The 25,205-nt window shown below is 47.0% G+C and overlaps 1 protein-coding gene across 1 annotated transcript; it reads right to left on the bottom strand.

Moving 5' to 3' along the window:
- Window positions 1–581: 581 nt before the first annotated feature.
- LOC141191572 (uncharacterized) lies at window positions 582–22,381 on the bottom strand. Its single transcript, XM_073661502.1, has 7 exons — window positions 22,332–22,381; window positions 15,464–15,613; window positions 15,155–15,334; window positions 14,947–15,070; window positions 14,766–14,863; window positions 14,478–14,568; window positions 582–3,131 (listed from the first exon to the last, which is right to left on the bottom strand). The coding sequence occupies exons 2-7, from the start codon at window positions 15,554–15,556 to the stop codon at window positions 1,942–1,944; spliced, it is 1,776 nt and encodes a 591-aa protein (XP_073517603.1). The 5' UTR covers window positions 15,557–15,613; window positions 22,332–22,381; the 3' UTR covers window positions 582–1,941.
- Between the last annotated feature and the right edge of the window lie 2,824 nt (window positions 22,382–25,205).

Raw genomic sequence — 25,205 nt, 5'->3', positions numbered from 1 at the left:
CCCCCAGGAGTACATCAGGCCATTTTCCCAGATGGCATCAAGTAGTGGCTTCAATACCCTTCTTTTAGCAAGTGTCTTTCAGGATATATAGAGTACAGACCAAAAGTTTGGACACACCTTCTCATTTAAAGATTTTTCTGTATTTTCAGGACTATGAAAATTGTACATTCACACTGAAGGCATCAAAACTATGAATTAACACATGTGGTATTATATACTTAACAAAAAAGTGTGAAACAACTGAAAATATGTCTTATATTCTAGGTTCTTCAAAGTAGCCACCTTTTGCTTTTATGACTGCTTAGCACCCCATCACTCTCCTTGGTCAAATAGCCCTTACACAGCCTGGAGGTGTGTTTGGGATCATTATCCTGTTGAAAAATAAATGATCGTCCAACTAAACGCAAACCGGATGTAATAGCATGCCGCTGCAAGATGCTGCGGTAGCCATGCTGGTTCAGTATGCCTTCAATTTTGAATAAATCTCCAACAGTGTCACCAGCAAAGCACCCCCACACCCACTTTTTTGCTAACTATATAATTCCACATGTGTTAATTCATAGTTTTGAAGCCTTCAGTGTGAATGTACAATTTTCATAGTCATGAAAATACAGAAAAATCTTTAAATGAGAAGGTGTGTCTTTTTGTCTGTACTGCATGTGAGCAATTATATGCGTTTTCCATTTAAATCACCAGGATCCAACTCCTTTGCTTTCCTCACAATGGCCTCTTTTACAATGAAAAAAAATGTATGTGACAGATAATGTCCCTTGGATGCTCAGGATCTGGGCCATGATTGCCTATTGTACGGTGCGCCTTATAAATCTCCAACTTCTTATCAATAGGATCACCAAGGATATTATTGAATAATGATCGCAGTGTTGGCATAATCACTTATGCATTGATGCTTTCAGGTATACCCCTTATCCAGATAGTATTGCGATTTTCTTGATCATCAACCATATTAAACAGATGTTTTATTTACTGGCTGTGAAGATCCAGTGTTATCTGAGCATTATGATGGCCTCTAACTTGGACGACATTATCCTCTAATCTCTGTACCTTGTCAGTAAGCTGTGACAGGATAGAAGTGAGGGGACGTATTTCAGTATTGTATGTGGTCTCCAGCCTCTGAATATATTGCTCCATATCTTCTTTAGTAGGGATAGACGCAATCTGATATATAAATAAGTTATGTTGTTCCCCATATCAGAATAACCTGTGGCTGGGGGGTAAATGTCCCTGTGAAGCAAGCACTGCTCAGTATGGGGGCTTTGGTGAGAGTACAGGGAGATTTGTGGAGCTGTTTTTTTGTGAGGTCTACATTAAGAGAGAAGTTGGTGCAGGACTTACAGCCTGGAGCTGTCTGGCATCAGGAGGGTTAAGGCTGCTTCTTTTTCCAAGCTGAGATGAGGCAGTAATAGCTCTGGAGCAGGAAGATAAGACCTTCCATAAGAAACACTGCATACCAGACATGCTGACAGAGGTGGAGGACCTCAGATTAACCTCTGATCTCTTCTTTCTTTCCCATATCGAAAGTTATGTTTGAGGCTGTAAATTGCTTATAATTCCCCCAAGAACACGGTCTGAAGAGAGTGCTTTCAGTGTGTGCATTCTCTTGGTGCTATGTCCAGGCCATGTCCTTCCTGTTGATGTACAATACGTCTGAAGGTGGCGATGATTGGGAGCAGGATTGTGTGATGTAACATCCTTACGGAAAAGCGAGTTGTGACACCAATGGAACGGCGCCAGAACAGGAAGTGCGTATGAGTGTTTTTATTTTAACAAGGCCAAACATGAGGAATGAGAAGGAGTTGTCCTAGTAGTGGTCACCCCCTTTATGAAGATACAATTTTCGGTTAAAAATGAAAAAGGCTTCTCCCCTGTGTGACTTCTCTGAAGTTTGTTAAGAGTTGATTTCCGTGTAAAACATTTCCCACATTAAGAACATGAAAATGGCTTCTCGTCTGTGTGAGTTCTCTGGTGACTAAAAAGTGATGATTTCTTCACAAAACATTTCCCACATTCTGAACAGGAAAAAGGTTTCTCCCCTGTGTGAGTTCTCTGGTGCTTAACCAAATCTGATTTATCTTTAAAACATTTCCCACATTTTGAACAGGAAAAAGGCTTCTCCACTGTGTGTTTTCTCTGGTGTACAGCCAAACCTGATTTCTGCCTAAAACATTTCCCACATTCTGAACAGGAAAAAGGCTTCTCCCCTGTGTGAATTCTCTTGTGCTTAACCAAATCTGATTTCTGGATAAAACATTTGCCACATTCTGAACAGGAAAAAGGCTTCTCCCCCGTGTGAGTTCTCTGGTGCATAACCAAATCTGATTTCTGGCTAAAACATTTCCCACATTCTGAACAGCAAAAAGGCTTCTCCCCTGTGTGAGTTCTGTTGTGCTTAACCAAAACTGATTTCCGGCTAAAACATTTCCCACATTCCGAACAAGAAAAAGGCTTCTCTCCTGTGTGATTTCTCTGGTGATTAACCAAATCTGATTTCTGGTTAAAACATTTCCCACATTCCGAACAAGAAAAAGGCTTCTCCCCTGTGTGATTTCTCTGGTGATTAACCAAATCTGATTTCTGGTTAAAACATTTCCGACATTCTGAACAGCAAAAAGGCTTCTCCCCTGTGTGAGTTCTCTGATATTTGATTAAACTTGATTTCTCTGTAAAACATTTTCCACTTTCTGAACAAGAAAATGGCTTTTCCTCTGTGTGACTTCTCTGGTGATTAACAAGATTTGATTTCTGGTTAAAAAAATTCCCACACTTGAAACAAAAAAATCTATTCTCTGATGTGTTAATGCTTTGATGTTTAAGAAAAGACTTTTCGAGGGAAAAACTATTTCCATATTCTGAACATGAAAATGGCTTCTTTGCTTTAGGAACAATTTGTTTTTTAATGCTTATTTTGTGACTTTGATTTTCCTTAGTAGTTGGTAATGAATCAGAAGACAGGACCTGTTTCAAAGGATCAGATGATAGATCTTTGCTGTGAAAGGATGATGGTATATCTGGAGTAATGGCATTCACTTCAATTGTATCCTGTGGGATCTCAAGATCATCTGATTTAAAAATTGAAGATGTCAGCTGTCCCTGTGATCTCCTGGTACAGTCATCTGCCAGGAATAAAACCAATTATTATTTATGAATAACATATCCTTAAAATTTATATTGTTGAATATTTCTGCTTAAACTCTACGTAAAAATGTACTTTATGTAAAAGTATCATTATTTACCAAGAAAACATCACAGAAAAAAATCAGCCTTACCAACACCAAATCAGATAACAAATGCATTAGTGTTGGTTGGGTGTACTGGGGTGTCTGTCCATGTGGGGTGCACTTATATAGTGCTGGGCAGCCTTCCTGACCTAATAGTATGGGCATCATCACTATCCTAAGCCAGACACTGTGCATCACACCTACCTGTGTGACTGGCGTCTTATGCAAACATCATCTGTGTGCATCTTTAATACTAGGCAACCACCCCCTCCATGAATAGGGTAGGTTTGTGAGTGGCTGCTCCATCAGTATTTTGCACCTGCGCAGCCCCCACCTTTATCATGGGGTCTGCGGCATCCTGCTAGTGCATTTGTTATATGATTTGGTGTTAGTAAGGCTGTATCTTTTTCTGTGATTTTTTTTTAAATTGTGCCCTATGTTAGCCGTCATTATTCATCAAGACAATAACAGTTCACAGTCTAATAGAAAACCTCATAGGATGAACCAGTGGATCGTAGTGTTCAACTGTTTGTTCATTCTGCCTCCGAAATATGGAACAAAAAGCCACCAAACAATGTTATGTAGGTGAAAATAATATCAATAAAAACTTCTACTCATCTCACAAAAAACAAGTTCCCACTCAGGTCCACCATCGGTCAATGGAAAACCAGAGGTTTCCACATCATTAGTGGCTCAAAGGCTTTTGAAAAGCAACATAGCTGCCATAAACCAATCCAGCAATATCCGCTCTCCCAAAGTCAGATCTCCCCCTCACTTCTGAGCCTTGCAGTGCGCCCAAACCACATTCAGCATCCATGTATTCGGCATTACTATAGTGAGAAGAACCCACTTAATTTACTGAGTGTGTCTCCTGGAGCAGAATCTGGGCACTATGTGTTGGGTAATGAAATTATATATTTGTAATTTCACTCTCCATCATCCACTGCGTGCTAATTTCCGGAAAGTGTCTGTGGAGTCAAAATAGTCACTACTCCTATAGATTATATCACTGAGGGTTATAATTTCCAAAATGGAGTCACTTTATGGGGATTTCTACTGCTCTGGATTTCTGCAATTTGGCCACATTAGGGCTTCTGCAAATGGTGGGTCCCATCTCCTCTGGGATCTGCTCCTGCGACGTCTGCTTCTCTCACCAGGAGCCGCCTTATTCATCCTGCAGGCGGCGCTGGTGATGGAGGAGACATCAGAACCAGAAGCTCTGGGCGGTGCAGGCTCTGTCCAGCCACTAAGATTAGGATGCCTGGGACCTGTAGTACCATCCAGTCTGGCAGTATGGTTGTGTGTGCTGTCCAGCTGGAGTAATCTGCTCCCTGCTTCAGCCAACTGGAAAGCACCACACCCTACTAAAGCTGGAAGCATATTGCCGGAAGCTGCCAGATACAGGCTTGTCCTCCTCTGGTTCAGTCCTCTGTGCTCAGCTCCCGGCTTATGTATTTGTGTCCTGTTGTGACCTCGGCCCATTTACTGACTACTTTTGTGTGATTTTGTATTTTCTCTGACCTCCATGTTCTGACGGGGCTATCTGACTTCTTCTTGCCATCTCACACCACAGAACATTAGGTAACACTGTAGCCCAAGCTTAGGGGGTCTCTGTCTAGGTCCAAATCCATGTAGAGGGGTTAAAGGATGATGAGCAAGGCAAACTCTGGGATCTGGAAAATGGAGTAGATAGCGCCAAGCCTGTTTGTGGTAGCCATCTTTTGAGCTTCCAGGTGACAGTGAACAGTGTCCCCAATACATTGTGTCTGCACACTATCCCAGCAAAATCTGCATTCAAATAGCTAAATGGCGCTTCTTCCCTTCTTAACCTGCCATGTACCCAGACAGTAGTGTACAACTGCATACAGGGTATTGTCGGATTCAAGAGAAGTTGGAATATTATTTGCAAGGTCCTTTTGTTTCCTATTATCCTTTGTGAAGAATCTCAAAGTTATCACGATATAAAGTGACACGCGTCAGATTTGAAAAATGGGCCCAGATAGGAACACAAAACTGGCTGCAGGAAGGGGTTAAATCTGAGTATTTTGGGCACTAACTACTATAGTCAAAACTATGAGTATAGACAATAACACATCTACTGAAATGATCAAACTCAACAGTCTCCATCAGTAAGAAGTGAGTAACTAGTGGTGAAACCTCTCTGGGGTAATTGGAGTATGGTGCTCGGTGTCTCTTGGCTAGGCATGAGCGAACATTTCAATGTTCGGTTCTGAAAAGTTCGCAGAACAAATTGATATTCGCAGAATTTATTCGTCGAATATTCGTCAAACATTTCCGAATCCCATAGGAGTCAATGGGGGGACCAAAAAAATGCATAGGGAACACCTAGAAACGGGACCAAAAGCTGCCAAAACACATCAAATTAGGTGTAGACACCAGGGAAGTGCCATCAATTACTTGAGTACAAGTACTGTAATTATTACTGTGGCAGCGAAATTTATTCAGTTGCGCTTTACATGTCAAAAGGGGTCACCGACTGGAACAACAGGAGAGAGGACTATGCCTGCGAGGGCGCACAGTCACGGACGTGGTTTGTGGATCCACTGTGCCATGGACCCCGGAGAGCCTGGAGGGGCGTGACTAAGCGAGCACCGGACTGTTCACTAGAGCCTCTGATGGTGAGGTTAGACTTGGCTCCCGATGAACGCCAGGTGCCACTCCAGGACAGACCAACGTACACACAGCTTCTGGACCCAGTAGAACAGACTAGATGGCGCTGCAGGCAGAGTCTGTATCAGGAGTGCAGCAGGCAGAGTCTGTATCAGGAGTGCAGCAGGCAGAGTCTGTATCAGGAGTGCAGCAGGCAGAGTCTGTATCAGGAGTGCAGCAGGCAGAGTCTGTATCAGGAGTGCAGCAGGCAGAGTCTGTATCAGGAGTCCAGCAGGCAGAGTCTGTATCAGGAGTGCAGCAAGGACTGGTACACAACTTAGACTGCAGAACAGGAAGGTTCCACTACAGCCAACCCAATAGACGGAGACCCAATTAGGATTCCCCACATTTAAAAAAATTAGTGGCAGACGTCAGAAAAGTGGCATCAATTTCACTACTGTTGAAATAGTGTAAATAAGACCCACACCTCTTCCAGTACAGCCAACCCAAGAGATGGAGACCTAACCAGGAGTGTTCACATTGCCCTAAATGAGGGCCTAACACCACCGAAGTGGCATAAATGTCATCAGACTACAAGCAGTTTAATGCAGACCCATACCTGTCCCACTACAGCCAACCCAGGAAATGCAGATTCAATCGGAAGGGTTTACATTTAAAAAAATAGGGCCTAAGATCACCATTTCCGTGGCCAACAGATTGGAGAATGTGGAGTTCAACCTCTTAGCTTTGTCGTGTGTGGGATGAAACAGTCTTTTACGTGACCACAACAGCGGGATTGAGGGCTGGCTGCAGTGCTGAGAAAGGGCAGAGTACGGTGAAACGGACAAACCGATAGACCGTGAGTGAGGTGCATGCGGAGATGTTACGGTGGATTGAGAAAAGTGTGGTGTGCTCAGAGAAACAAACACAGCAGGCATGTCCGCTTCACTTACAGCTGACGGGCTGTCACTCAGCCTAACTGCAGCGGCTATACAGCTGGTTCTGTCGGACACCTGCGTGACACAACTTGACACGGTAACAGAGGAGGAGGAAGAAGCAGTAGAGGTGTTTGATGGGGCGGCTGATGGTTGCTTTTTGAAAATCAGTTTAGAGTTTATTATGTTTGCGTACCCATTTGGGGAGAACAATATCTGCACCAAATGCTCAATTTCACTACATTCACTCCATAACTATAGAAATGCATGGAGACCAAAACCGCTTCCACTACAGTCAACCCAATGGATGGAGACTCATTCAGGATTCCCCACATTTCCAAAAATTAGCGGCCCACATCTCATCCAGTACAAACGACCCAAGAGATGGAGACTTAACCAGGAGTGTTCACATTGCCCTAAATGAGGGCCTGACACCACAGAAGTGGCATCAATTTCACTAGAGTATAAGTATTGCAAAGGAGGCCAAAACAATAGATGGAGACCCAATCATGATTCTCCATATTTCAAAAGATTAGTGGCAGACACTAGCAATGTCTAATCAATTTCACTAGAGTAGAAATAGTGTAAATAAGACCCACACCTCTTCCAGTACAGCCAACCCAGGAGATGGAGACCTAACCAGGAGTGTTCACATTGCCCTAAATGAGGGCCTCACATCACCAAAGTGGCATCAATGTCATCACGAGCTGGTGCAAAAAATGTGTGAAAGGACTCCCAGAAATTGCTTCTGCCACTTACTCTGCTGCTGTTTCTAATATTTTGGCGTTGACAAGCTGACGTGCCGGAGGTTGAAAGACTACAGCTGCGATGCAAACTGTGTGCCTCACTGTTACCTTGGGGAAAACCTCTATTAAGGTTGCTTAAAAGCTTGTTTCGATACTCCAACATAAGCGGGTCCCTTTCCAGGGCGGGAAGCATCTGGCAAAATTGACTCTTATAACGTGGATCTAACAGAGTGACAACCAAGTAGTCAGCATTATTTCGAATCCTAGCTATACAGGGATCATGTTTCACATAGTGCATCAAGAAGGTATTTATATGTCGGGCTCTTCCAGGAGGTCCAAAGCCAGGCTGTATTGCGGGCTGCGTAGCACTGATGCTTGTTTCCTACGTACCCTCCAGAAAACCACGTTCAAACAAGAGGGGATGATTATCCTCTTCATCCTCTGACAGCTGCTCGCCCATCACCTCTTCCTCCTCCATTAGTTCTTCGGCTCTTGCACCTTCACTAACAGTTTGCCTGGTATCACCAAACCCTCTTGATAGCTGTAATCCAGCATCACTTGGCATCCGCCTATGTGAGGACAGTCTGGAAATTTGAGACATTGGTATTCCTTCCGCATCCTCCTCTTCTTCTGGGGTCAGCACCTCCTGCCGCAGGTTATTCAAAGTTTGCTCCAGCATGTACAGTACAGACCAAAAGTTTGGACACACCTTCTCATTTAAAGATGTTTCTGTATTTTCATGACTATGAAAATTGTACATTCACACTGAAGGCATCAAAACTATGAATTAACACATGTGGAATTATATACTTAACAAAAAAGTGTGAAACAACTGAAAAGATGTCTTATATTCTAGGTTCTTCAAAGTAGCCACCTTTTGCTTTGATGACTGCTTTGCACACTCTTGGCATTCTCTTGATGAGCTTCAAGAGGTAGTCACCGGACATGGTTTTCACTTCACAGGTGTGCCCTGTCAGGTTTAATAAGTGGGATTTCTTGCCTTATAAATGGGGATGGGACCATCAGTTGTGTTGTGCAGAAGTCTAGTGGATACACAGCTGATAGTCCTACTGAATAGACTGTTAGAACTTGTATTATGGCAAGAAAAAAGCAGATAAGTAAAGAAAAACGAGTGGCCATCATTACTTTAAGAAATGAAGGTCAGTCAGTCCGAAAAATTGAGAAAACTTTGAAAGTGTCCCCAAGTGCTGTTGCAAAAACCATCAAGCGCTACAAAGAAACTGGCTCACATGAGGACCGCCCCAGGAAAGGAAGACCAAGAGTCACCTCTGCTTCTGAGGATAAGTTTATCTGAGTCACCAGCCTCAGAAATCGCAGGTTAACAGCAGCTCAGATTAGAGACCAGGTCAATGCCACACAGAGTTCTAGCAGCAGACATCTCTTCAACAACTGTTAAGAGGAGACTTTGTGCAGCAGGCCTTCATGGTAAAATAGCTGCTAGGAAACCACTGCTAAGGACAGGCAACAAGCAGAAGAGACTTGTTTGGGCTAAAGAACACAAGGAATGGACATTAGACCAGTGGAAATCTGTGCTTTGGTCTGATGAGTCCAAATTTGAGATCTTTGGTTCCAACCACCGTGTTTTTGTGCGATGCAGAAAAGGTGAACGGATGGACTCTATATGCCTGGTTCCCACCGTGAAACATGGAGGAGGAGGTGTGATGGTGTGGGGGTGCTTTGCTGGTGACACTGTTGGGGATTCATTCAAAACTGAAGGCATACTGAACCAGCATGGCTACCACAGCATCTTGCAGAGGCATGCTATTCCATCCAGTTTGCGTTTAGTCGGACCATCATTTATTTTTAAACAGGACAATGACCCCAAACACACCTCCAGGCTGTGTCAGGGCTTTTTGACCAAGAAGGAGTGTGATGGGGTGCTTCGCCAGATGACCTGGCCTCCACAGTCACCAGATCTGAAGCCAATCAAGATGGTTTGGGGTGAGCTGGACCGCAGAGTGAAGGCAAAAGGGCCAACAAGTGCTAAGCATCTCTGGGAACTCCTTCAAGATTGTTGGAAGACCATTTCCGGTGACTACCTCTTGAAGCTCATCAAGAGAATGCCAAGCGTGTGCAAAGCAGTCATCAAAGCAAAAGGTGGCTACTTTGAAGAACATAGAATATAAGACATATTTTCAGTTGTTTCACACTTTTTTAAGTATATAATTCCACATGTGTTAATTCATAGTTTTGATGCCTTCAGTGTGAATGTACAATTTTCATAGTCATGAAAATACAGAAAAATCTTTAAATGAAAAGGTGTGTCCAAACTTTTGGTGTATATGACCGGAATAGTGATGTTGATGATGGCATCGTCAGTGCTAACCAGTTTAGTACCCATTTCAAAACCGTGCAGAAGGGTGCAGAGGTCCTTAATCTGTTCCCACTCCGCAAACGTGATATGCTCCAAGTCCGTACTGCGTTGCCCCAAGCTATACGTCATGACATACTGCGCCAGAGCTCGTTGCTGCTGGCACAGTTGCTGCAACATGTGCAGAGTGGAATTCCACCGCGTCGGCACATCGAAGATCAACCTGTTAACTGGCACAGACAAAGACCTCTGTATCGATGCAAGTCGATGAAATGAGGGGTGCGAACGGCGGAAGTGAGCACACAGCTTCCGTACTTTGTGAAGCAGCTCATCCAGGTCAGAATAGTGGCGGAGAAATCGCTGTACCACCAGGTTGAGGACGTGAGCCATGCAAGACACGTGTGCGAGCTTGCCTAGGCCTAGGGCCTCTAACAGGTTCGCACCGTTATCGCACACAGCCTTCCCTGGTTCTAGGTTCAGCGGAGACAGCCATTGCTCAAACTGAGCCTGGAGAGCAGCCCACAACTCTACACCTGTATGACTGCGATCTCCAAAGCATATTAATTTGAAGAATGCCTGATTACGGAGAGCCCTGACTGCGCAGTACGGAGGTGGTGTGTATTCGCTCCGCACCTTGGAACGCGTGTCTTGTTAAGGCAGAGGTTGAGTGCGCAGGTGGAGGCCCTAGAGGAGGTGGAGGACGCAGAAGCAGCGGAGTAAGTGGGAAATACAGAGGTTTCTTCTGCAAGCTTTGGGGATTGCAAGATTTGTGGAGCAGCTCCTTCCCCGCTTGCCCCCACAGCCACCAGAGTCACCCAGTGCCCAGTCAGCGAGATGTAACGCCCTTGGCCTTGCTTACTCATCCAGGTGTCTGTGGTGAAATGCACCCTGGCACACATAGATTTAGACAAGGAACGGGTGATGTTGTCTGCGACATGTTGGTATAGCGCAGGCACCGCTTTCTTAGAGAAGTAATGGTGACTGGGCAACTGGTACTGGGGGACTGCGACGGACATCATTTTTCGGAAACCGTCTGTATCTACCAGGCGCAAAGGCAGCATTTCCGTGGCCAACAGATTGGAGATGGTGGTGTTCAACCTCTTAGCTTTGTCATGCGTAGGATGAAACAATCTTTTACGTGACCGAGGGCTGGCGGGACCGAGGGCTGGCTAAGGTGCTGACAGAGAGCGGAGTATGGTGAACCAGAAAAACTGGTGGAGTGTGAGTGAGGTACAGATGTTACGGTGGATTGAGAAACATGCGGTGTGTTCGTTGAAACGAACACAGCAGGTGTGTCTCCTTCCATTACAGCTGAAGGGCTGTCACTCAGCATGACTGGAGCAGGTAAAGAACCAGAGTTTCTGCGATGGGAGACCTGCGTGACAATACTTTTCACGGTAACAGAGGAGGAGGAAGAAGCAGCGGATGCGTTTGATGGGGCAGATGATGGTTGTTGAGGTGTGCTGGTTCGCATTTCAGCGCAGTAAGATTCCCAGTGTAAAGAATGTTGTTTGAGCATGTGAACGTTCATGCATGTAGTAGTCAAATTTTTGCAGTTTTTCCCTCTACTGAGTTGTTTTATAGCAGAGTTTGCAGAAAACGTGAGTTGGCTCATCCTTTTGCACTGACAAAAAAGGCCCATATAAAGCAACCCTTGCTGCCCCTGCGAGCTGCAGAGCCATGACCGCTGCTGGCCACAGCCACGGTTGTGGCTAAGGATGCAGTGCTCCTCGTGCTTGCATCATTCCATGTCTGTGCCGTAGGGCGAAATGTAACCTCCTCGTCTTCCTCATCCACCTCCTCTGATGAGCTACTCGGCTGCGTGACTCCGGGTTCACACCAAGTAGGATCTTCAACCTCGTCATCATCCAATGTGTTATCCCATTCCTCGCCCTCAGAGTGACCCCTCTCCTCTTGTTGCCCTGACAGCACAGTACAGTCCACATGAGCCTCAGGTATCTGAGTCTCAAAGGGATCACCTCCCTCCCCTGCGGTTAACGTCTGGTGACGAGGGCCAGGAACCTGCTCGGACCTTACTTCATCCTGACCCGAATCCAAGCTAAAAAAAATTTGGGCATCGATGCAGATGCTTTCCTCCTCTTTACTCTGTGACTGTTTGGAGTACACTTCTGATGCCAATGGTGTAGAATGGGTGAAAAGTATCTACAGACTCATCCATCTGTCGTTCGCTACAGTCAGTTGGGCAGTTGTGACGTGGTGCTTTCACTAACATTACCACGTACCCCAAGTACACCTTGAACACCAAGCCTATTCCCCATTCCACCACGCCCTCTCTTTTTCCCATTCATGTTGGTCAGATACAGTGGTAGGAGCACGCAATTAACTAAAGAAAAATACGTTTTTTCCTGTGCAATAACACAGCACACACCTGAATTTCAACGACACTAAATGACAAGTTAAGATATGGCCTGCCGTATAAGGTTACTAACAGACAAAAGAAATTTGTTAGTGTGCATGAGGCCGATAAAACCTACAAGATATTCTCCAAACAATTTCAAACTGAGATGTCCCCTGCTGTATTACTTTAGGAACAGAAGAATTATTTTTTTGAATGAGGATGAGGCCAGTATGACATAGAATATATGCTCCTAAATATTTAAAACTCAGATCTAGACAGCTGTATCACTTTACTCAGAGCAAAAAATATTTTTGGGTTACTCTGCATAAGCTCTGGGTCCAGCTGACTTTGAAAGCCACTGACGTAGTAGCTGGCTTATAGCACGGTATGACTTTTGGCACAGGAAAAAATATTATTTTTTGGACTGGGCGTAGCAAGAGGAAAAATTTATTTTTTTACTCTGAAACCAACTGTAGTTCAACTCCACTAAAATAGTATCTGACACTAAAAAAAAACTTTAGTGCACACAGCTTTCAATATCACAATAGCAACAGAAAAAAACAGATTTTGTGCTCTGCAATAAGAAGCTCTCCAGACTGTGCAGAGCACAATTTCAACCCCACTAAATGAAAAGGTGCGCTGCGCTTGCTTGATCACATTAGCAAGTGCAAAAAAACATTCAAGGTATACTGAGACATGGAGCTCTATACCAGCGGTGCACAGCACTATTGTATGGCATGGGCCCTCCGTTTCTGTCAGAATCTCAGTACATGCACAAGAACACCAAAAATGTGCTGCCCCAGCGGTTGCAGAGGTACACAGGCCAGGAATTATCTACACTATCTGACTACCACACAAGCGCCCATCTATCTAGCTAATATCTCTCATTACACAGGAGAACACTGAGCTGCGTCTGTCTCCAGCAGTGACATGGACATAATGGCGCTAAGGGAACATGGCCGCTTTTTATATGGAGAGGACATGTGATTTCTGCAGCCAATTGTAGAAGCCCTTATGTCTGGACAGTGAAGATGATTCCTGCGATATGATTGGCTGGCCGCGCTTTCCTCAGTTAAAGTTACCGTCCACAGGAAAAAAAACAAAAAAACAGTGCGCCACTGATCTGACCTGTTCTAAGTTCTCCAAAGCCCCCACACTCACCTGGCACATGTCACCACCCATCATACACTTGCACTATGCTAACAAAATGCCGTGGTTGCCCCTCATTCATCTAACTTTTTCGATTTTAAGACAATTTGCTCGCCTTTGCGATCTTGAATCCGAATGTGCCATATTCGTGCCGTATTTGAAACTTTCAAACATTTGCCGAACAAATTCGCTCAACACTACTCTTGGCAATCTAAACTATCATAAGGGCCAATATTTTCTGTCAGATGAGTTTCAAGAAGAAATATTACACATTCAAAGAGAACTTTTTATAATACTGCAGAGCTGAGGTGTCTTAAATTTTGCCAGAAACACCTGTATGATCTTTTAATCTTTTTTCAATAAATTGAGAATTTTAATTATTCTTGGGACTCACCATAACTAATTTTCTTATGTGAAGCCTTAAGTCACGGCTATTGGTTGGAGACCCACAGCATTGCAAAACGGACTGAGTTACACTAATAGGACACGGTGAGGCTGCCTTTTTTGTTTATTTGTCTTAAATTTAGCTTAGAGATATATCATGGCACAGGTGCAATGTTTTTTTTGTTTAGTTTATCACAATCCTGTTTGAAGTTAGTTGGTTTTAAAAGAAATTTACACTTGGCCCTCAACATTTAATGTTGTAGATCATAAATGTGAAGTTTGGCCAGAAAGACTGGACCTGGTCTTGTAGGGACCATATGAGCACATTCAGCAGCACAGAAGGGAGAGAAGGTAGATTCATCCAATAAGATATCAGGGATCTAGGAAGCCAACAGCATCATTACCCTCCACTTTCTCTTACGGCCCATCATAATAATTTTCTTCAAGTGATTTTCTGGCTTTGTGGTTTACAGATCTGGGCAGGTAACGGTCAAAGTCTCCTAATCACAGGGAGGAGGTGGAAAATCCAGGTTGTAACTTCTATGGAAAAGGGTTCAATGGCCAAAATCATTTGAACAGTTTTGGGTGGAAGAGAATGTTGTGGTCTAGAGGCAAAATGGTGATCACACGATTGTGATACGGCCAAACTACACCACTGATAAAGCAGCCACAGCCGGTGATTAAGAATAATCTGTGACTTCTGTGCATTTAGTGGTTACTACTCACCTGGGTAGTCACATGTAGGAATCTCCTCTTTACACCGCTCATCACCCCTTACATATGCCTCTATAGTATTAATATGGGTCAGATCTTCACCCTGAAACAAGTATTGTAAAAGTCACAAACAGATGAGAAGTCCCATCTATGATCAGCTCTAATCCTGCCATCTCCACCGATCTCATTACACAAGTATAAAACATATAATACTGGTGGATAAAACAAGACTGAGCACAAGACCTTCACAGCCATCTACACATCATAGGGGAGATCTCATGACACCTTCTCTCCATCTACCTGATGGTCCTGAGGAACATTGGGGTCTTCTTGTTTACAGTCCTGTGGAAGAAGAGGATAGGGACATCTGTCTGGTGTCGTCCTCTTACTGGATAGATCTGGAGGAAACACATACAGGGACTGAATTCATTCTTTACATACAGATAATTAGAGGCCGTGTGTATTTAGTCCTGTCTATTACCTGGTGATGTGAGGGGCTGGGGAACCTCCATCATGACGTCTTTGTACAAATCTTTGTGTCCTTCTAAATACTCCCACTCCTCCATGGAGAAGTAGACAGCGACATCCTGACACCTTATAGGAACCTGACACATACAATGATACAGTCATCCCCCCGAATCCCTTCATAGCGTTACTGTATAATGTCCCAGCATTCCCAGCAGTGTCACCTCTCCAGTCAGCAGCTCAATCATTTCGTAGGCGAGTTCTACGATCTTCTGGTCACTGATGTCCTCATGTATGAAGGGGTGAGATGTAGGCCCTGTGATTGGGCGCAGGGGTCTTTCCCATCCCTCAGACACAGGGTCCTGACAGCGCTCACTAGAGGTCTTCTTCACTACTGTGTAATCCTGGTTATGGAAAGACACATTAATAAATCTCCCTCCAGACATTTCCAGAGTCCTCACCTCTCTAGTTCTGTCCATCTGTTATTCCCATAGATAAGAATGATGTAATGTGACGTCATCAGAATCTCTCACCTCTCCAGTAAGACGGAAGAGGATCTCTAGTGTGAGGTGTAATATCCTCTCTGCTATCTTATCTCTGTCCATATCCATCTTTGATGGGTCCATAAGGAAAATTATCTTAAATAGAAAATCTTCACTGAGAGGATTTGATATTGTAGGGACCTGAATGAGAAGATGATGAGCCTATGTAACATCATAAAAATCCTGTGTAATAATACAATTACTGGAGATAATAAGGGGAAATCTATGAGGAGATATATTATTTTACAGTATTTAGTTTTCTTCTCTACATCTAGTAATAAAACCTATATATTTTAGGCCACAGACAACAAGCAGTTTCTTCCTTGGAGTCTGCAGCTGAACACGTTTCTCATAGACTCATCTTCCATAAAGCTAATTCTCGTCTCATTTACTGACACTAGAATCAGCATTAGCAATACTGCAGGAGATATTCATTACACGTGACATGAGAAATAACTACTTCATGATGAGGACGACATCTTCATCTTCTACTACGGCTCTAGAAACATATTTAGCCAGATTTCTTCACTGACTACATCTCCACCGGCCGTCTATATGAATGTTTCCCGTCTTTCCGGACTGTAATCTTCTATCACGTTAGATCTCATGTCTGATTCACAAACAGAAGTTTGAGGCTTTTTCTTCTTATAGTTTTTTTCTGATTTATGGCCATAGTAAACATGCATTTATGTGCTGCATAGATACCAACTTAAACCAAGCTCAAATTCTGTGTTTTTTTCACGGGCACCATGGTGGTCCTGTGGGCTGCTGCTATGGATGATACACCCCTAAATATCCAACTATCATATGGTAAAAATCTCATAGGTCCTGTATTTATTAGTATCTGCATGAAGAATGGGGCTAAGTGAGTATTTATTAAAGGGAATCCACTCCAACGACTACCCCACGGCCAGCAAGCATCAGAATCTTCACTGAATAAAAAGCCATTTCACAGCAAACAGACCTCTAATATGAGGCATTCAGGTATGTATAGAGTCACATTTCTATCACCTGTATGCCAATATTAGAGGTCAGATAAGTCCCAGGGGGGTGATAGATTTCCTTTAATCAACCGTGGGGTAATGATAAAATCAGATATGTATCAAAGTATTGTAAGGTGGCTAATGGTTGCGTAGTCGATGGGAGGTATGTGTCACAGAGATGGCAGGTCTCTGTGATGTAACCCGGAGTGTTTCTCTAGGGCACATAAGCACTAAGAGGATCGTTTGGTGCACCTGGGAGCCGGGTTATGGGTGGCTAGGAGAGAATGGGCGGGTCCAGCTACCCACATACCTCACATCTGGGTGTGGTTAACAGCCTATAAAATGGAGGCTGTTGTTTGGCACATGGTCTGTGTGTTTGGAGGGAGAAGGCCTCCTGTGTGTTTGTCTTCAGACCAAGCCAGGACACTGGACGCTACCCCAGCTTGTGTGCCACACAAGCCTGGCTGAGCAGACACATGCTAAGGACATTTACTTTGTTTGCCTGATCTAAAGGCTATTTGCTTTTCTGTTTGGCTTCTGGGTTTATGAAGCAATAAACCCACACGAACTTTTAAAGGAACATGCCTCCTGTTTTCCTCCCGTTGTGCCCAAGTGAGTAAAACCCCTACAATATGTATAAAGAAAGGGTATGGTACTCAAAGAATGTTTCAATAATCCGCCACAAAGCGTTTTCCCAACAGGTTCATTAGGAGGCTTGATACAGGGATGATAATTCATGATGTTTAGCATAGTGTGCCTAATAGCCAGGTGTCCATGTTTAAATATCCCACTTCATCCAAAACCCCAGAATAGTAGGCCCATTCCAATTCCTAGAGGTGAATTGTCACAGGATATACTGTACCACGCCTACGCTACTTCTCATGAGCAAGAGGTTCGATAATGTCCATCCCCTAGTGTGCATGTTGGGAAGTGACGTGCTTTACGCTGAAACGCCAGATAAACTGATTGCCTCCGCGCCACTCGTACCTGTGACTGCGCGTGCCCGTAGTTATCATTCCACGACGGAGCACATCCAGGATCATTGTCCACAAATGCGCATGCCCAGATGTCTGCGTTCCACACCGGAGCGCATATGATATTGGAGTGCATTCCACCAACAGAAAAATCCTCTTTCTGAGATCAGTATCATGGAAGACTAAAAACAAGTGTTATAGCAGAAGATGGAGTCCCTCAAGTTTAAAGGCCCCATCTATGCTATATAAGTCTGACAGTTATTTTAGGTCAAAACAACAGCAAGCTGAAATGTTCCTTCTTGTATCAATAGCGTGTCCTTGCTAAGAAGATAAAGTGTCCTCCTTGGCCAGATGTTTCTTCTTGTAGCAATAATGTGTTCTTGCAAGAAGATAAAATGGCCTTGCTAACCAGATACGTCTAATTAAATATTTTAAAGCATACAGAAACTAGCTTTTTTAGCTTGTTCAGCTAAACTGTAAAATCGAACCATATATGGAAAATCCGTTTCCTGCCTTCAGGGTGTATATTAGCCCTGTGTTTTGTAATAAAGTTTAGAGTATGTTTAGACACAAACATCCTGTCCAGTGTCTTCATTCTCTCCGATATCGTAATCCAAAGGATAGAAGACCAAGAATGCAGTGATGACACAAGTATTGCACATCCTCCCATCATGCAATAGGCATGTAGATCTACTTTGTCACTGGGATGGTGGCCCAAAGTATATTCCTAAATGGTCATATTTGAGCCCTATTGCATAATTAGAGATACACAAGGAACACCACACTTGTTAGTTAATAAATAGTATAAGTGGGATATAACTGATAAGAAATAATTCTGATATAGAAGCTCAGATCTCTTGATGAAGTAAAACAATATGTGAACCTCATTCGCAGGGAACTGAGTAGCAATGGGTAGAGTATAAAATCCAAAAATGTAATCCAGAATGCGGCAGTATTCATACAAAACAAGCATAGGAAATTTGCTCATTCAGTCCCGTAGGGGCTCGTGAATCCAGTCTGGAAATACACTTGCTTTCCTTTTTGAGGATACATCTATTGAGATCACCTCCTCTCACATTGGGTTTAACCACCTCAATGATGCAAAAGGAGATGTCGCTTGTTTCACCTCAATGTGCACTGTTCATGTGTCTCACTAATGGGGTGTCCCGACCATGGCGTATTTCGCCCAAATGCCACCCCACACTCCTCCTAGACTGCCTCTTGGTCATGCATACATAATCTAGGAGGCAGGTGCATGTGGCCACATATACAAGTCCTGAGGTTTTACAGTTGGATTAATCTCTCTGGAAAAAGGTTTCACCTGTAGAGGAACTCGAGAAAGATTTACATGGTCTCATCCAATTACATGTAGAACTTTCTCCACATCTAAATAAACCACAGATTCTTCTATCTAGCCAAGTCCCCTTGAGTGCAGGTTTTTATAGAAACTATGCACCATACGGTCCCTAATTGACCAACCCTTTCTGAAAGTTATTGTGGGAGTAAATCCCACAGCACCCTCAGGTCCGGCTCAGCCACAAGTACATCCTAGTGTTTTCTGAAGATATTAAAGCTAAGGTCACACTTATTGTCACAAGTTCCTATTACTTATGTCATCCCATATTTTTCTTGGTGTCTTGGTTAGGTATGGAGGGGTGTCGGTCTCTCCTTTTTTTCTGCAAACAGTCGTGCGGAATTCAAAATGTACTGTGGGTACCTTTTTTCTTGAATCTGGTGTTTATGTCTATCGCCTCTTTATTAAGATCTGTGACATTAGAGCAGTTTCTTCTCAACTGTAAAAATTGGCCCTTGGATATTGCTTTGTTTTTTTTTTTAGGAGGATGGGGTGGTTGCTATCCCACTTTAATAGTTTATGGTAGATGAGTGTCCCTAGGGTCCCATCCAGGGCTGTGGATTCGGTGCCCATTTTGATGGAGTCGGTATAAAATGGACCGACTCCGACTCTAAAATAAATTGGGTACAGTAGTTCAATGTAGTTTGTGAGGAATATTTTTTCATAAGAATTTGGGAAAGTTATGAAATGTCCTATAAATGTCTTTCCTATTCCAGATCTAAGGGTCTAGACTTTTAGCTAAGAAAAATGTGTCCTCCGTAAATTTATCACTTAAAATGAGCCATGTATGAGGGAGTCGGTGTCATGGAAATTGAGGTGTAGGAGTCGAAGGTTTGGCTTACCGACTCCACAACGCTGGCTCCCATCCCATACTTTCTTGATTAGTATATCCAGGAAAGGCAACTGGTAATAATTAAACTCTGATGTAAATCTAAGATCGACTCTATGGATATTGAGTTCCCTGACAAATTCAAGAAATTGTTCACTCGTCCTTGACCAGATGATAAAAATGTTGTCAATATATCTATCCCATGCCCCAATATATGGACGCCACCACTTATTATCATCCCTGAATATTGTGGTTTCCTTCCACCAGTCCAAGAATAGGTTAGCAGATGAGGGGGTACAGAGGCTCCCCATCGCAGTACCCCTGAGCTGGTGGAAGTACTTCCTGTCAAAAAGAAAGATGTTATAAGTAAGAGTGAATTTTAGAAGATCCTCCATGAAGTCATTATTTCTGCTACACGCTATAGATCTCGATTTCAATAAACGTCTTACTCTGATACCATCATCATGCGGTATATTACTGTACAAAGCCTCAATATCTAGGAAGGCCTGCTCCCCTACATGCCTGTATACATGCTCGAGGGTCTACATGTAGGGGAGCAGGCTAAGGGAAAACCACTGTCCGGAGGGATTATTCCAACTGTAAAACCTCAGGACTTATTCCAACTGCAGGACCTCAGGCGGTACTGTGGGGGGGGCATTACACATACTACATAAGGGGCATAATGGGGGCATTACACTGTGTGGGGGCATTACACATACTACATAAGGGGCATAATGGGGGCATTACACTGTGTGGGGGCATCACACATACTGCATAAGGAGCATAATAGGGGCATTACACTGTGGGGGCATCAAACATACTACATAAGGGGCATAATGGGGGCATTACACATACTGCATAATGGGCATAATGGGGGCATTACACTGTGGGGGCATCATACATACTACATAAGGGGCATAATGGAGGCATTACACTGTGTGGGGGCATCATACATCCTGCATAAGGGGCATAATGGGGGCATTACACTGTGTGGGGGCATCATACATCCTGCATAAGGAGCATAATAGGGGCATTACACTGTGTGGGGGCACCATACATACTGCACAAGGGGCATAATGGGGGCATTACACTGTGTGGGGGCATCATGCATCCTGCATAAGGGGCATAATGAGGGCATTACACTGTGTGGGGGCATCATACATCTTGCATAAGGGGCATAATGGGGGCATTACACTGTGTGGGGGCATCATGCATCCTGCATAAGGGGCATAATGAGGGCATTACACTGTGTGGGGGCATCATGCATCCTGCATAAGGGGCATAATGAGGGCATTACACTGTGTGGGGGCATCATACATCCTGCATAAGGGGCATTACACTGTGTGGGGGCATCATACATACGGCATAAGGGGCATAATGGGGGCATTACACTGTGTGGGGGCATCATACATCCAGCATAAGGGGCATAATGGGGGCATTACACTGTGGGGGGCATCATACATACTGCATAAGGGGCATAATGGGGGCATTATACTGTGTGGGGGGCATCATACATACTGCATAAGGGGCATAATGGGGGCATTACACTGTGTGGGGGCATCATACATCCTGCATAAGGGGCATAATGGGGGCATTACACTGTGTGGGGGCATCATACATCCTGCATAAGGAGCATAATAGGGGCATTACACTGTGTGGGGGCACCATACATACTGCACAAGGGGCATAATGGGGGCATTACACTGTGTGGGGGCATCATGCATCCTGCATAAGGGGCATAATGAGGGCATTACACTGTGTGGGGGCATCATACATCTTGCATAAGGGGCATAATGGGGGCATTACACTGTGTGGGGGCATCATGCATCCTGCATAAGGGGCATAATGAGGGCATTACACTGTGTGGGGGCATCATGCATCCTGCATAAGGGGCATAATGAGGGCATTACACTGTGTGGGGGCATCATACATCCTGCATAAGGGGCATTACACTGTGTGGGGGCATCATACATACGGCATAAGGGGCATAATGGGGGCATTACACTGTGTGGGGGCATCATACATCCAGCATAAGGGGCATAATGGGGGCATTACACTGTGGGGGGCATCATACATACTGCATAAGGGGCATAATGGGGGCATTATACTGTGTGGGGGGCATCATACATACTGCATAAGGGGCATAATGGGGGCATTACACTGTGTGGGGGCATCATACATCCTGCATAAGGGGCATTACACTGTGTGGGGGCATCATACATGCTGTATAAGGGGCATAATGGGGGCATTACACTGTGTGGGGGCATCATACATCCTGCATAAGGGGCATAATGGGGGCATTACACTGTGTGGGGGCATCATACATACTGCATAAGGGGCATAATGGGGGCATTACACTGTGTGGGGGCATCATACATACTGCATAAGGGGCATAATGGGGGCATTGCACTGTGTGGGGGCATCATACATCCTGCATAAGGGGCATAATGGGGGCATTACACTGTGTGGGGGCATCATACATCCTGCATAAGGGGTATAATGGGGGCATTACACTGTGGGGCCAGTAAAGGGGTCCTGTACTATGAGAACAATACGTTTCCCCCCTTCCTGTCTCCATAGTTGGGTCGTATGTATCTATTACAGGAAACAGAACAAAAACCTTATGATTCTTATAAAGGGGCAACACAAGACCCCAAAAGAGTCTCCGTGCTGAAGGGGTTAATGCCCCCTGCGCCCAGTAATGGGGGACTCCACATACCTCCACCTGCAAAGCCGCCACCACATATATGGCTGCTCTGTGCGCACAGGAGCTGTGATGAGGTCACAGGAGGGGAGGAGTCAGGGGTCACATGATCAGGGGCCTCAGTGGGTGCAGGACTCTGCTGTGCTGGTTGTCATGGTGCTGGATGAGCTGAAGTTTATGTGTGGGGTCAGGAGGGGTTTACAGTGTGGATGTAGCAGAGCCGAGTGTGTACGAGGCGTACGGAGCAGAGCCGCGTGTGTACGAGGCGTACGGAGCAGAGCCGCGCGTGTACGAGGCGTACGGAGCGGAGCCGCGCGTGTACGAGGCGTACGGAGCGGAGCCGCGCGTGTACGAGGCGTACGGAGCGGAGCCGCGCGTGTACGAGGTGTACGGAGCGGAGCCGCGCGTGTACGAGGTGTACGGAGCGGAGCCGCGCGTGTACGAGGTGTACGGAGCAGAGCCACGTGTGTACGAGGCGTACGGAGCAGAGCCGCGCGTGTACGAGGCGTACGGAGCGGAGCCGCGCGTGTACGAGGTGTACGGAGCGGAGCCGCGCGTGTACGAGGTGTACGGAGCGGAGCCGCGCGTGTACGAGGTGTACGGAGCGGAGCCGCGCGTGTACGAGGTGTACGGAGCGGAGCCGCGTGTGTACGAGGTGTACGGAGCAGAGCCGCGTGTATACGAGGTGTGCGGAGCCGCGCGTGTACGAGGTGTACGGAGCGGAGCCGCGTGTATACGAGGTGTGCGGAGCCGCGCGTGTACGAGGTGTACGGAGCGGAGCCGCGCGTGTACGAGGTGTACGGTGCGGAGCCGCGTGTGTACGGAGCGGAGCCGCGTGTGTACGAGGTGTACGGAGCGGAGCCGCGTGTGTACGATGTGTACGGAGCGGAGCCGCGTGTGAAGGAGGTGTACGGAGCGGAGCCGCGAGTGTACGAGGTGTACGGAGCGGAGCCGCGTGTGTGTACGGAGCGGAGCCGCGCGTGTACGAGGTGTACGGAGCGGAGCCGCGCGTGTACGAGGTGTACGGAGCGGAGCCGCGCGTGTACGAGGTGTACGGAGCGGAGCCGCGCGTGTACGAGGTGTACGGAGCGGAGCCGCGCGTGTACGAGGTGTACGGAGCGGAGCCGCGCGTGTACGAGGTGTACGGAGCGGAGCCGCGCGTGTACGAGGTGTACGGAGCGGAGCCGCGCGTGTACGAGGTGTACGGAGCGGAGCCGCGCGTGTGCGAGGCTTACGGAGCGGAGCCGCGCGTGTACGAGGTGTACGGAGCGGAGCCGCGTGTGTACGAGGTGTGCGGAGCCGCGCGTGTACGAGGTGTACGGAGCGGAGCCGCGCGTGTACGAGGTGTACGGAGCGGAGCCGCGCGTGTACGAGGTGTACGGAGCGGAGCCGCGCGTGTACGAGGTGTACGGAGCGGAGCCGCGCGTGTACGAGGTGTACGGAGCGGAGCCGCGCGTGTACGAGGTGTACGGAGCGGAGCCGCGTGTGTGCGAGGCTTACGGAGCGGAGCCGCGTGTATACGAGGTGTGCGGAGCCGCGCGTGTACGAGGTGTACGGAGCGGAGCCGCGCGTGTACGAGGTGTACGGTGCGGAGCCGCGTGTGTACGAGGTGTACGGAGCGGAGCCGCGTGTATACGAGGTGTGCGGAGCCGCGCGTGTACGAGGTGTACGGAGCGGAGCCGCGCGTGTACGAGGTGTACGGAGCGGAGCCGCGCGTGTACGAGGCGTACGGAGCGGAGCCGCGTGTGTGCGAGGCTTACGGAGCGGAGCCGCGTGTGTACGAGGTGTACGGAGCGGAGCCGCGTGTATACGAGGTGTGCGGAGCCGCGCGTGTACGAGGTGTACGGAGCGGAGCCGCGCGTGTACGAGGTGTACGGAGCGGAGCCGCGTGTGTACGAGGTGTACGGAGCGGAGCCGCGTATGTACGATGTGTACGGAGCGGAGCCGCGTGTGAAGGAGGTGTACGGAGCGGAGCCGCGAGTGTACGAGGTGTACGGAGCGGAGCCGCGTGTGTGTACGAGGTGTACGGAGCAGAGCCGCGTGTGTGTACGAGGTGTACGGAGCAGAGCCGCGCGTGTACGAGGTGTACGGAGCGGAGCCGCGCGTGTACGAGGTGTACGGAGCGGAGCCGCGCGTGTACGAGGTGTACGGAGCGGAGCCGCGCGTGTACGAGGTGTACGGAGCGGAGCCGCGCGTGTACGAGGTGTACGGAGCGGAGCCGCGCGTGTACGAGGTGTACGGAGCGGAGCCGCGCGTGTACGAGGTGTACGGAGCGGAGCCGCGCGTGTACGAGGTGTACGGAGCGGAGCCGCGCGTGTACGAGGTGTACGGAGCGGAGCCGCGCGTGTACGAGGTGTACGGAGCGGAGCCGCGCGTGTACGAGGTGTACGGAGCGGAGCCGCGCGTGTACGAGGTGTACGGAGCGGAGCCGCGCGTGTACGAGGTGTACGGAGCGGAGCCGCGCGTGTACGAGGTGTACGGAGCGGAGCCGCGCGTGTACGAGGTGTACGGAGCGGAGCCGCGCGTGTACGAGGTGTACGGAGCGGAGCCGCGCGTGTACGAGGTGTACGGAGCGGAGCCGCGCGTGTACGAGGTGTACGGAGCGGAGCCGCGCGTGTACGAGGTGTACGGAGCGGAGCCGCGCGTGTACGAGGCGTACGGAGCGGAGCCGCGCGTGTACGAGGCGTACGGAGCGGAGCCGCGCGTGTACGAGGCGTACGGAGCGGAGCCGCGCGTGTACGAGGCGTACGGAGCGGAGCCGCGCGTGTACGAGGCGTACGAAGCGGAGCCGCGCGTGTACGAGGCGTACGGAGCAGAGCCGCGCGTGTACGAGGCGTACGGAGCAGAGCCGCGCGTGTACGAGGCGTACGGAGCAGAGCCGCGCGTGTA

Source organism: Phyllobates terribilis, unplaced genomic scaffold (assembly GCF_046119375.1).
Source record: "Phyllobates terribilis strain yellow unplaced genomic scaffold, ASM4611937v1 Scaffold_47__1_contigs__length_9908305, whole genome shotgun sequence".
Taxonomy (NCBI): domain Eukaryota; kingdom Metazoa; phylum Chordata; class Amphibia; order Anura; family Dendrobatidae; genus Phyllobates; species Phyllobates terribilis.
This window is presented reverse-complemented; position numbering and strand designations above follow the sequence as displayed.

What these genes read in the sequence shown, in the direction of transcription:
- LOC141191572 (XM_073661502.1), bottom strand. Translation starts at nt 15,556, where the DNA reads ATGGACCCATCAAAGATGGATATGGACAGAGATAAGATAGCAGAGAGG. An exon ending in TTGAGCTGCTGACTGGAGAG is followed by an intron (nt 15,071 to 15,154) that starts GTGACACTGCTG and finishes TGTATGTGTCAG; the next exon opens with GTTCCTATAAGGTGTCAGGA. An exon ending in ATGTTCCTCAGGACCATCAG is followed by an intron (nt 14,569 to 14,765) that starts GTAGATGGAGAG and finishes TACTTGTTTCAG; the next exon opens with GGTGAAGATCTGACCCATAT.